This window comes from Lepidothrix coronata, unplaced genomic scaffold (assembly GCF_001604755.1).
Source record: "Lepidothrix coronata isolate B3197 unplaced genomic scaffold, Lepidothrix_coronata-1.0 Scaffold213, whole genome shotgun sequence".
Lineage (NCBI taxonomy): Eukaryota > Metazoa > Chordata > Aves > Passeriformes > Pipridae > Lepidothrix > Lepidothrix coronata.
In genome coordinates this window covers 565,898-577,151 of record NW_016690393.1, presented here as the reverse complement: position 1 = coordinate 577,151, position 11,254 = coordinate 565,898, and the positions used below count along the sequence as shown (strand labels likewise).

General features: G+C 54.6%; 1 protein-coding gene across 3 annotated transcripts in view; it reads right to left on the bottom strand.

Moving 5' to 3' along the window:
* Positions 1 to 5,451: 5,451 nt before the first annotated feature.
* The window catches only part of TLK2 (tousled like kinase 2), a 42,736-nt gene continuing 36,933 nt past the window's right edge, over positions 5,452 to 11,254 (bottom strand). For all 3 annotated transcript variants that reach the window (XM_017833333.1, XM_017833335.1, XM_017833334.1), the window contains 4 exons: positions 10,783 to 10,921; positions 9,571 to 9,682; positions 8,564 to 8,671; positions 5,452 to 8,037 (listed from right to left, as the gene is read on the bottom strand). In XM_017833333.1, the coding sequence (XP_017688822.1) occupies positions 7,864 to 8,037; positions 8,564 to 8,671; positions 9,571 to 9,682; positions 10,783 to 10,921 (533 nt within the window). In that variant the 3' untranslated portion in view covers positions 5,452 to 7,863. The remainder of the gene's footprint in view (positions 8,038 to 8,563; positions 8,672 to 9,570; positions 9,683 to 10,782; positions 10,922 to 11,254) is intronic.

Here is an 11,254-nt window from a genome sequence, read left to right as displayed (position 1 = left end):
ATGAATCCGTTGTTTCCCAGCAAGGCAGGAAGGACCCGCAGGCCGGTGCCAGGATGGGCTTTGGGGATGTAAATCCTCGGGGGGGGGGCCAATTAAGCACATCAGCATCTGGGCTGTTGGGTTTTTTTTTAAGGCAAGGGATTATTTTTTAATTGTGGCAGTGCTGGGAGAAGGGCCCCGCTGGCCTCCAGGGCTGGATACGCACCGGGAACTGCCACGGGGAGCAAACACGGCCTGGAGGAGAGGAGGGAATCACCCAGATCCTCACTCCCATCCCTAAACCTTGGAGACCACTCCGGGGGTGCCACCAGGGGTGCCATCAGGACATGATGGAGCTGTGATGTCTCACGAGTGGGACCGTCTGTTCATCCCGGACAAACCTTTCCCAGGAGTTGAATCCCATCCAAAGGAGGGGACACAGCAGAGTCAAAAGGCTGTGTGTCCCACGGAGCATCACAGCTTCCTGGCCTGGTTTATCCCGTGTCTTGGAGGCCCCTATGCTGCGTGTGATTAGAAGATAATTAGCACTTCTTAATAATTAATTCCTTCAGCGCAGGCCAAAGGCTCCTCACCCGCTCTCCTCCTAATCCGGTTTAGTGCCAGTTGAGTTGCTACTCGTCGGAGTGGAGCGGGAGGAAATGCATTTTTCCCTTCCCCTGGGACGTTTCCAAGCTGTCTGACCCCTCTGGCCCTGAGGAGTTGCTGCCAGAGGAGGGGACGTGGCCCGTGCAGGGGAGGGCCAACGCTCTCGGGAGAGCTCCTCGCACTGAGAGATGGATGGCAGGGACAGGCTCATCCCAGGATTACCCAGAATTTGGGACACTCGCTGGCAGTGGCTGATTCCTGCAGTCGGACCATCTGTATCTGCCTCTTAGTTGGAAAAATAAAAAGCTGGTTTTTGGCCAAAGCAAAACACAGCATGGGGAGGGGTCACAGTGGAGGGGCTGCGGTGGGACAGGGTGAAACAGCACCGGCTCCGGTGAGAGTCACCCTGCAGAAGGACTTGGAAAATGTTTCCAGACATGGATCTGTGCCACTTGCCCAACTTTGGCTGGAGGTCTGGCCTGGTCAGGAGCACTGGGAGGAACCAGGGTCAGTCTGGATGCTCAGCAGGCTGGAAAATGTGTCACCAACACGCTGTGGGACCCAGCCATGGGGGTGGGGAAGGACCCCCAGATCTGGAGCTGGGCTGCTCAGTGGCAGCGAGGCCCCTGGGAGTTATTGAGTTTGGGGCTGACACGGGGCACATTTGGTGTTTGCTTGTGCCAGAGGCATTAGAGGACAGCATTTGGGGACCTGTGGACCACAAGAGCAGTGTCTGTAGCTGCCAGATGCTCCAAAGGAAGGGTCTGACCACCCTACCAGCCACCTCTGAGGACTGGCAGGTCCAAAGGGTCTATTTTAGAGCCTGGGGAGGGCATGGGGGTACATTGTATGACCAGAGAGGCTGCATGTCCTGCTCAGCTGTGCTCTTCCAAGGGTATTCCCTCCATCCCACGGCTCTCCATGGGACTGGGGGCTCCAGGAGAGCAAAGCTCTGTGGGCAGAGGGGCTCTGGTGGTGCCAAGGGCTTGGCTTTGCTGTGCCAGTTACAGCTGGCAGCACCTGCCAGGCTGTGCCTTGAGCTCAGCCCCGAGCTCAGCCCCGAGCTCAGCCCAGTGTCTGCAGTGCCTCGGCCTCATCCTGGCCCCAAACGGGCCGGGCTGGGCCAAGATCAACACCCACCTGGCAGGCGCCGTGCGCTGAGGTCACTGCTTGGGGAAAGAGGCCGACTTGGCGTCCGCTGCCTCCTTCTCCCCCGCGCCGGCAGCGGCAGCAGGGAACGGCCACGTCGCTCTCCCAGACAGGCAGGAACAGCCCAGCTTCCCCCCCAGGCCTGTGCCAGGCTCTGCATCGAGGGCACAGGGTGGTCAGCAGCCCCCGGCTGGGCTTGGTGGGGAACCCCCCTGGGGGCAAAGGACTCATCCCCAGAGTTTGCATTCGCACCCTTCCCTCTGAGGCCGAGCCTGGGCACACCGGGCGGGGGCTCAGCAGCTCCACAGCCTCAGGGTGTTGGTGGCCATGGGGTGACGCCGAGGCTCCCGAGGGTTCGGTTTTCCCAGGAGGGTTCAGTGCCGGGAGAGGGGTCTCGGTGCTGGCGGCCGGGGCTCCACCGAGCAGGGGGTGTCAGGGAGAGCTCCTCGCCTGAGAGCTGACGGGGTTTAGGATCAGCCCCGGCTCTGCTCGACACTCAGCTGCGGGTAGAGGGATCCCGGCCAAAATGAAGGGCTGTTTCCCTGCCTCCAACCCAACCGTCCCCTCAGCTGTTGCAAGGAGCAGACAGGGCTTTGCCGGGGTCGGTCAGCCCCAGCCCCCCCCGGCTCCCTCCCCAGCTCCACTGGCTCCCAGCACCGGGAAGGGGGTCCCTTTGCGGGCGCCCCACGCTGCAGCTCTCGGAGCTCTTCGCTGCTCCCTCTTCTGCAGCCCTGAAAAGTCAGGCAAGTTCAAGCTGCAAAATAATTTATTAAAACCAGATGTGCTCGCTCAGAGCTGCCATGAGGAATTTCAGGGCGCTCCAGCGCTGGGAGGGCCAGCGCCGAGATCCTGCCCTTCCGCCGCGGGGGCGAGACGGGGCCGGGGGCTGCCCGGGGAGCAGCGCTGCCCTCCCAGCCCGCTGCCTCTCCTTCCTGCCCGGCCTCCCCAGGGCTCCTGGAAAGGGGCAGTGAGGAATTCCAGCCATTTACGAGAAATTTGCCTTTTAGAAAAACACTTTCTCTGCATGACTCAAGAGCAAATCAGCAGAGCCGGGGCTGCAGAGCGGGGAGGGAAGGCAGCTGGAGAGCGGCGGAGGACAGCACATCCCGAACGGCATCTTCCTCCTGCTGGAAGCTGGGATGGGACCAGGGAGCAGAGATCTCACCCTGCTCCCTGGCCCTTTCCAGCAGGAGCAGAGTGGTGCTTCATTTCCACCTCTGCCACTGCCTTACCTCATAGCCACGGGCACGGCCCTTCCACCTCCATCCCTCACCAGTTCCTTCAGCCTGGAGGGGCTTTGGCACCAAGCCCAGCTGCTCTCCTGGGTTTGGGTGGGAGCGGGTGGATTTTTAGGATTAGCAGGAGCTGGGATGAGCCAGTGCTGAACACAGCAGGTTTTGAGCCCTGCTCCTGGTGCAGAGCTGGGCCAGACCAAGGGCTGTCCCACAGCCCCAGCCAGCACCCACTCGTGGCTCCCACACAGCAGAGCCTTCGGTCGAGAGAGGACAGGGCCGAGCACAGCTCTGGGTTTATTCTTCCCGTGAATTCAAACCAGAGCCAAGCACCTTCTAACCTTGCTACTGGAGTTCCCCGGGGCTGCCCAAGTGGGAATGGGAGATCTGGACTGCACATGAGGCCAAATCTCCTTGTCTTGACTCTACTGGTCCCCGAAGCATCCCTGCATTTTTAGCTTCATTCCTGCATTTTTAGCTTCCTCCCTGCACTTTCAGCTCCCTTCCTGCGTTTTTAGCTCCATCCCTATGTTTTTAACTCCATGAGGACCATGGCACCCATCTGCCCCATCCCTGCAGCCCAAGCAGCAGAGGATGGATGTGAGAGCAGCTCCCTGCTAGCCCTGCCTGGGGGCTGGTGAGGCTCATCCCACACTGGCGGCGCACATGGTGGATAACCTCTATTTCCAGGCTTTCCCGGATCAGCTCAAAGCACTGAGCCTCCCCTGCGCTGGTGGTGAGCAGTGGAGCGATTGAAACACGAGGAGAAGGATGGAGGAGGAGAAGGGCTGCAGGGACCCATCGCAGGGTGAGCTGCGGGCCGGGAGCACAGAGGAGCAGGGAGGAGCAGGGAGGAGCAGGGAGGAGCAGGGAGGAGCACCCGGAGCTGGCAGCTCCGCACCGACAGCACGCGCCGGCAGCTCCTCCCGGCTTCACACCCCCCCCCAGCCATTCCATGGAACGGGAGCGTGGCTCAGCCCCGCTCCCAGCACACACAATAGAGCCCTTGTGGCCCAGAGCCCGTTCCCGGGTGTGAACGTGGCGAGGGGAGGCTGAGCTGCCCCGTGTTTGCTTGGCCTCTCATCCCCACCCAGGGTGATCCGTGGCCGGGGGCACCCGGCTGCCCTCCAGGGCAGGGAGGAGCAGAGACCATGGGCACAGCCATGGAAAATCGGTGTCTCCGTGCAAAGATTCGTCTGCATTTGGTAGGAAAGGCAGCTCCGGGCTGGGAGTCAGGGCTGTGCTGGGTCCTGCTCCCACATACTCCAAAGACTTCTTTCCCCCTCCCCTGCTGGGAAGGTTTAAGTCAGAGGCTGCCTGAGCCAAGCTCGTGTAGCACCCAGAAAACAACATCCTCCAGCAGCAAACCCCAGGGAGACCCTGGCAGCGGTAGCAAACCTCAGGTTGAGGGTTTGCCAGGTCACAAAATAAACTGGGACTGGCCCATCTGGCAGAGGGAAACCCATTTATGCTGCGACTCCCAGCCATGAATATCAGAGGCAAAGCATCCAGCGAGGCAAAGGCAGCCCCTGGGCGAGTCCTGCTCCTGCTGGGGTCCACCTGAGAGGGTCCCTGCTCCAGGTACACCCCACACACGGGTGGGCACCTGGCCTGACCACCACAGGATGCTGCTGCTGCTGCTCCAGGCGCTGCCCAAACCTCCCCTGGCCCAAATCTGTGTCGCATCATCAGAACTGGCACAGGGGGCTGAAAAATAATCAACTGCAGCAGCAGGGAGGGGGCTGAACTCGCTGGGTGTTGGGTTTCATGGCACTCAAAGAGTTTGACTTCAGGCACAGTCAGGGTGACATCGGGTTTGTGGAGAAGCTGCTCACTAAAGGGACCAGCTCTGGGGCAGGTACAGCCTGGGGGATGCCAAGGGATAACCCTGAACAGCAGCCCCACACGGCTGCAGAGGAGCTGGATGTACAAACTGGTCTGGTGCTCCCCCCTGATCAGCCCAGATACGAGCAGACTCAACATCTTCAGCTGCCAAGGTCCTTTTTCATTTTCTATTGTGTGTTTTTGTAAAGCTGACAAGGCTCAGCCCTGAGAAATTCAGGGCCAAGTTTCATCACTGCTCAGCATGGTTACTGTGGGTGACTGAGGGGAGATTTGGGTGCCTGTGGGCTGGGGAGTGGCCAGAGGGTTGTGAGCCACAGAATTTCATCAACAGACACAAAAAAGGTGTTTTTTGTGTGCTCAACATATATGGCTTCTCAAGGCAGCTGCTGCCCTACAGAAAATGAGGGAAAACCCACCTCAGATTTCAATCTTGATGTTCCAGGACAAAATTAATGCCAGGAATTAACTGACTTGGTAATTTTCAGCCATTCCCCCTCTGATGCAGAGATCTCACTGCTGTGAGTGGCTGGATTCACCTTTCCTCCATCCTTCTCATCCTGTCCCCTGTCACCTCCTCACAGCCACTGCAAGAGAGCTCGTGCCAACACCAAGAGCAGCAACACAGTAAAAGCCAAGCAAATGAGTTTCTTAAAACTTATTTTAATATCCATGTCTCATCTGTTGGGTAGAGCCAAAACAGTCTGGCCTGGTTTAAGTTACAAATTCTTCATACACTTTAAGTAAATGAACAGTGTGGCAATAGGGTCTGTTATTGGAAGTGAAACCCATATTAACAAGGGAGGTGTCGCAGCCAGAATTCTACCAGGGTTCTTCACTGCGCTGTCCCCAGGCCCCTGGATGGTGTCACACAGCAGGATAAATGCTTCTGACACAAAACTAATCACACCCACAGAGATGCACACACTGTATGGCCAAGAAACAACGGGACCAGGATAGAAAAAAACCCTCCTAGAATTCTCCCCGATGTGGACAGACACCAAACCATCGGTTTTGGCAAATGGGATGAAGCACCAACCCTGATTTCTCCTGACAGAGGCTGAATAAACATGTCAAAGCTGCTTGCTGAACAGTTAACTCCTGGCTTAGAGCAGCAGGGATGGAAAGGGCTAAGAAAGGAGGGCTGAAGATTTAAAGATGCAGTATTTCTGTTCTTTTGTTTAAAACACTACAGTTTGGAGACCACCTTAATGCAGCTGTGAGGGAATAAATCCACTTAAAAGCCCCAGAGTCACTACAAATGCAGTAAGAAAAACCAAAGTGGCAGAGTTCTCCACTTCCCTGGCCTGTTGTTTAATTCCAACAGACTGCTCCATGTTCCAGTTCCTGATCAGGTTTAAGCCCAGCACCTGCAGCTGATGCCCCACGGTAAGGCAGACAAGTGGCAGCTCTCTCTCAAAGTCTGTGACAGAGAACAGCACTTGCCAGGAGATGCCACTGGGGCACAGAGCCCCCCCAAACAGCCCATGTGCTGCCAGAGCTGTGGGTACCACCCTGGAGGTGCCCCACAGAGGCTCCCCCACCCCACGGAGGTCTGGGGGTCGGGGAGTCACACAGGGGGGTTTGGTTTTTAACCAGACCCTGAGTCACAGCAGTGCAGTGCTCAGCTCCCTCCTGAGGCAAACCCTGCTCCCCAACACTGCATCTTTAAATAGCCCTGGCCAAGAGCTCCTGCCACATGTCAGGAGCGCTCCAACCTGGCTGCCACATGTTGGGAGTGCTGCGCTTCTCGGGTTTTCGGTTTTCCTTCAACGCGGGGGGAAAAGGGAGCAGAGTGGGGATGGGAGGCTCCCGTGTCACAGCAGGCAGATCCAGCTGAAGGTGCCAGACCCCTCCAGGCAGATTACAGGAGGGAGAGAAAAATAATAATTAGGGTGTTTGCTCCCTTCAAGAGCATTATCTCTTCCCTTCCCATCTGGAATCGGATGCAGCGACGGCAGCGAGTGCGGCGAGTTTGAAAAGGAAAGTGTTAAGGGAGGGAGGAAGCTTGGCTGCCAAGTCACCAACAGAGAGGGGCAGACAAGCCTTCAGCTTGGGAATGTTCTAACAGGACCCAGGTCAGCACAGAGCTGTGCGAGCACAGCTCACACCTGTGACACCTGAGTGCTCCCATCCCGTCCCATCAGGCTCAGGGCTCGGGGAGCAGCCGGGGGGTGTCCAAAACCAGAAATAAATTAACGAGGAGAGCGATGAGGCAGCAGCTGAAACCTTGTGGCAGCCTGAGCTGTGATCCACTCCCAGCACAGATCCACGCAGGCCTGTTCTCCCAGGGCTTCACCGCCCTCCTGAGAAGGTGAATTATTCCTAAGAGGCCGCCCCGAGGGAGCAGGGGAGCTGCACCAACCTGTTAATACGGGTTTCACTTGGAGACCAGAAAACTGTTTTCTTCCAAAAAATTGTTATTTTTAAAAAATTGAAATTAATTAGGGGTAAAACACTAACTCTAGTGCCATGAACAGGCAGGATCAACTTTTTTCCCCTCCAAAGGGCAAAGAGTCATATACCATCCCCAGCTGAACCTTGGTGCTTCGAGCTTTTCAGGAGATGTTACCTAAACTTTATTAAAAGAAAAAGAACAATGTTTAAATATCAACACTGGACTAGCCCAGTCTTTTTTTCCAAAGTCCACATTCTTCATATGAAGCACACACGGCGTCCTGGATTCCCCAAGGCTGCATGTTCAGAAGTTCACAGTACATGGAACCATGTCTTTTTGTATTTTGTTTGTTTTTTTTTTCTTGAGTTTCCTCTCCTTGCTCAGAGCAGCCACCCTTTTGTGGTCACTGACTGCATAAACCTCAAGCCATCTCCTATCCACGTGGCTTGGCCTAAGATGCCAAAGGTTTTCCTTGATGAGAGTTGATGTCGTCATGCTCTATGGATGGAAAAAAGCAAGAGAAAAAAAGCACCTGGTACAGGTTTCTTGAGACCCTTGCGGATTCCTCTGTTCCAAAGCTGTTTCTGAAAGTCTTGGTTTTTATTTTTTTTTTTTTTTTGCCGGTTTCTCGAGCAGTTTTTGGCCTATTGCTCTGGCTCAGTTTGAAGAGCTGTTGTTGGACGAGCCGGAGGTGGACGCGATGGCAGCTCCAGCTGGGCTGCTCGTGGAGACGGATTTGCGGATGTGAGGCAGCAAGTAGGGATCACAGGCCAGCTGCTGGACATCTATCCGATCCTCCTTCCGGTAGGCCAGACACCGCCTGATGAACGCCTGCAGCACCCCAGGGCAAGGCAAGGATTAGTGTTTTGGGACGCAAACAGGAAGCTTTGGGCTCTTTGGGAGCAGGGCCAGAGGGACACCCCAGCGCCGAAATTCCGGCCCCGGACACGGCCCAGCTCCTGCACCACCAAAGCTCAGCCCCTGCCGGGGCAAAGGGTGAGCAGAGGCCACGGGGTTCAACCCTCAGCCTGAAACTACAGCAATCGTGGAATGCTTTGGGTTGGAAGGGTTGGAAAGATCATGTGGTTGCAACCCCCTGCCATGGAATCCCAGGATGGTTTGGGCTGGAAGGGACCTTAAAGCCCATCTCATTCCTGCCATGAGCACCTTCCACTAGCCCAGGTTGCTCCAAGCCCCCTCCAACCTGGCCTTGGACACTTCCAGGGATGGGGCATGCAAAGCCACTGATCCTTGTGCAAGAGGTGAGCCTTAAACACAGAATTCCAGCTGACTGTAGGGAAATCAAGAGGATGGAACTGCCTGTCCCAATCACTGACTGACCCACCAGCAGATTTACCTTTGCTTCTGGTGTGACTACTGGCTTTGGAGGGAACTGCACCTCGGTAGCTTTCAGGATTGTGTTCTCCTGCAGAATATCTTGTTGTGACTGGTTGTGACCGAAGGGCTACCAAAACAAAACAAAACAGTTGTTAAAGGTTGGTGACAGGCCTTAAAAGCCCCTAACACCACTGTTCATCATCACCTGACATCAGTATTTTCCAGGCAAGCAGCCCACAACTGCTGAGAAGGTGCTGCAGATTCCAGCCAGAGGAGCAGGACCTGCTGCTCCCACACTTCACTGAACATGAGGGATCAAGCTGGAATGTGTCTGGAGTGTCTCTGGCTCGGCCTGGAGGGATCTCCACCTGCTTGCAGACCTTGCAGGTCTGTTATAGCATGTGTCATCCATCTGAGCTGATGCAGATCCACCCACTCCAGCCTCTGCTGGGCTGGTTCCTGTGTCTGACTGACAGCTCTGAGCAGCACAGACTGTGTCAGCCCTGGCTTTCACAACACTTGGTTACCAAGGACTCCTGGAAACAAGAGCCCATGGAATCCTTTTCCTTCTGCAGCCAATCTCTGCTGTTGTCACAAACCAAATTACCTCTTCTCGTGAAAAATCATCTTTTCCTGACCCACACTCTTCCCTCCCAAAAACTTTCAGAATGGGTCTTTGTACTTATTTTTCCCTCCTAAAGACTTGCAGCCATCAAGGCCAACAAAGACTCAGGGCATTGAAAATGTTACAAAACAAGACCAGGCCACAGTGCCCACCCACAATGGTCTCAGTGGGAACATGCCCAGTGGAAAGAGATGTTGTGCAGAATGTCTTTTCTGAGGGAAGTGCCACACAGCAAAACACAGCCTAGTGCCTTCTCTCCATTAGCATGGACTCTGCCTTGGAACTGATGGCAAGGAGACAAGGTGGAAGCACCTAAGTCTGGGGAGAAGGAAGCAGAAGCCAGGGCTGCTCCCAAAAGGTTTGGGAAACACCACTAAGAAAGGAGTTAAATGCCTTCTTACCTTTCTGCCATAGAGACACTGATAGAAGATGACTCCCACTGACCAGACATCAACTTTATTTGAAATCTTTGGAGGTTCCTTCCCAACCACAAAACATTCTGGTGGCAAATACCTGATTAGAAGCAAGTGACAACAGGTTATGAGAAGCAGCTCCAAGTACTTTTGATAATTTTTTTTTCAGAAAGGAAGGAACAAGCTTCTGTGATGAGATACTGGTTTGGGATTCAAGGGACCCCATTTCATTCCTGTGGATCTCTGGGCCAAGATCACCAATGCCTACTCTCCTCCTGGGAACAGTGATCCCAAGGACCCTCCAGACACTGGTGTTCTGAGCTAGCAGCACACTCAGTTTCTTTTCAGCAGAGCACGTAAAACAACTCCATTTTCCTTTATCTGCAGAAGTGGTATTTGTTGTTGAAAGGCCTTGGCCAACAATCCCACAATGGAAGCACGCAGCCAAAATACATATTTCTAGAAATACAAGCCCAGATGCCACGTCCCAGTTAAGAGACACTCAGGGTACAGTCAGTGTCATTTTTAGGAACAGAACAAAACTGTACAACACGAGATGCCTCAGCAAATGTTCTGTTCAGCCGTTGCCCGTGGTGACAGTCGGCAGCTCGGGGGACATCTGAGAGTCACCCTCAGTGGCACTCACAGAGGGGCTGCTCTCAGCCACTGACACTTGGCACTGAGGATAAAGGAGTGCTGAAAACATCTTTCACATGACACTGAAATGAAGCCCTGGCTATAGACAGCACTGTGAGATTTACATTTTTTTTTTTGAGAGCTAACTATGGCTTTTCACCTCCTTGTTTCAGGGGAATAACTCTTTCCATCTCCCTGATGTACCTCAGTTTCCAAACAGGTGGAGTATTCTCCTCAGCCTTGTTTAAGCTGAGAGGCAGTGCCACTCTGGACTGTGAAAGAGCAGCCAAGCCCCACTCCAGAGCTCTCAATCTCAGCAGCATATGCAGCTTTTCACCAGCCCTTTGGATCCAAGCTGGTTTTTGAACACTAACCCACTGAACAGCGAAAAGCTGCCAGCCTCAAAAGGAGCTGTGTGACAACAAGAGCAGTTTCCAGGGTCTCAAACCTCCAGTGTCTCAAGCTGTCACAGCCAATGGCAGCACACACAGAGCTGACACAGATCCAAAGCTGTTTATAAACTGTTCTTGATCTTAACTTGCGAGAGCCCCGGGCGACACTTACCAGTAAGTACCAGCCCCCTGCGACGTCAGTTCCATGCCATCCACAGAGTTGTAGCTGTCATCATCCATGATCTTGGAAAGTCCAAAATCTGTGATTTTTATCTCTCCACATGCAGTACCATTGACTAGAAGAATGTTACCTAGAGAGGGGACACAAACAGCCTTTAGGTTACACATCTAGCAAGGAAACAAGAAGAATGAAATCGCGCTGAGTTCTGGCTCTGCACGAGGACAAAGGGCCTACACTGTGAGCTGCAGCAGCCTGGGGTGATGTTTTAACTCTCAGAACCCCAAGTCCAGAGACAAGTCTGCTCCCATCAAGCACCAGAACTGATCTGCCCATCCTTGAATGACCCAGTGGCCTGATATTCCTTGGAGCCTCCAGATCCTGAGCCCTGTTAACAAGCGGGCTTGATGCCCAGGCTGTCTGACCCTTCCCAAAGGTCCTGTTGGAAGGGCAGGTCAAAAAGGAG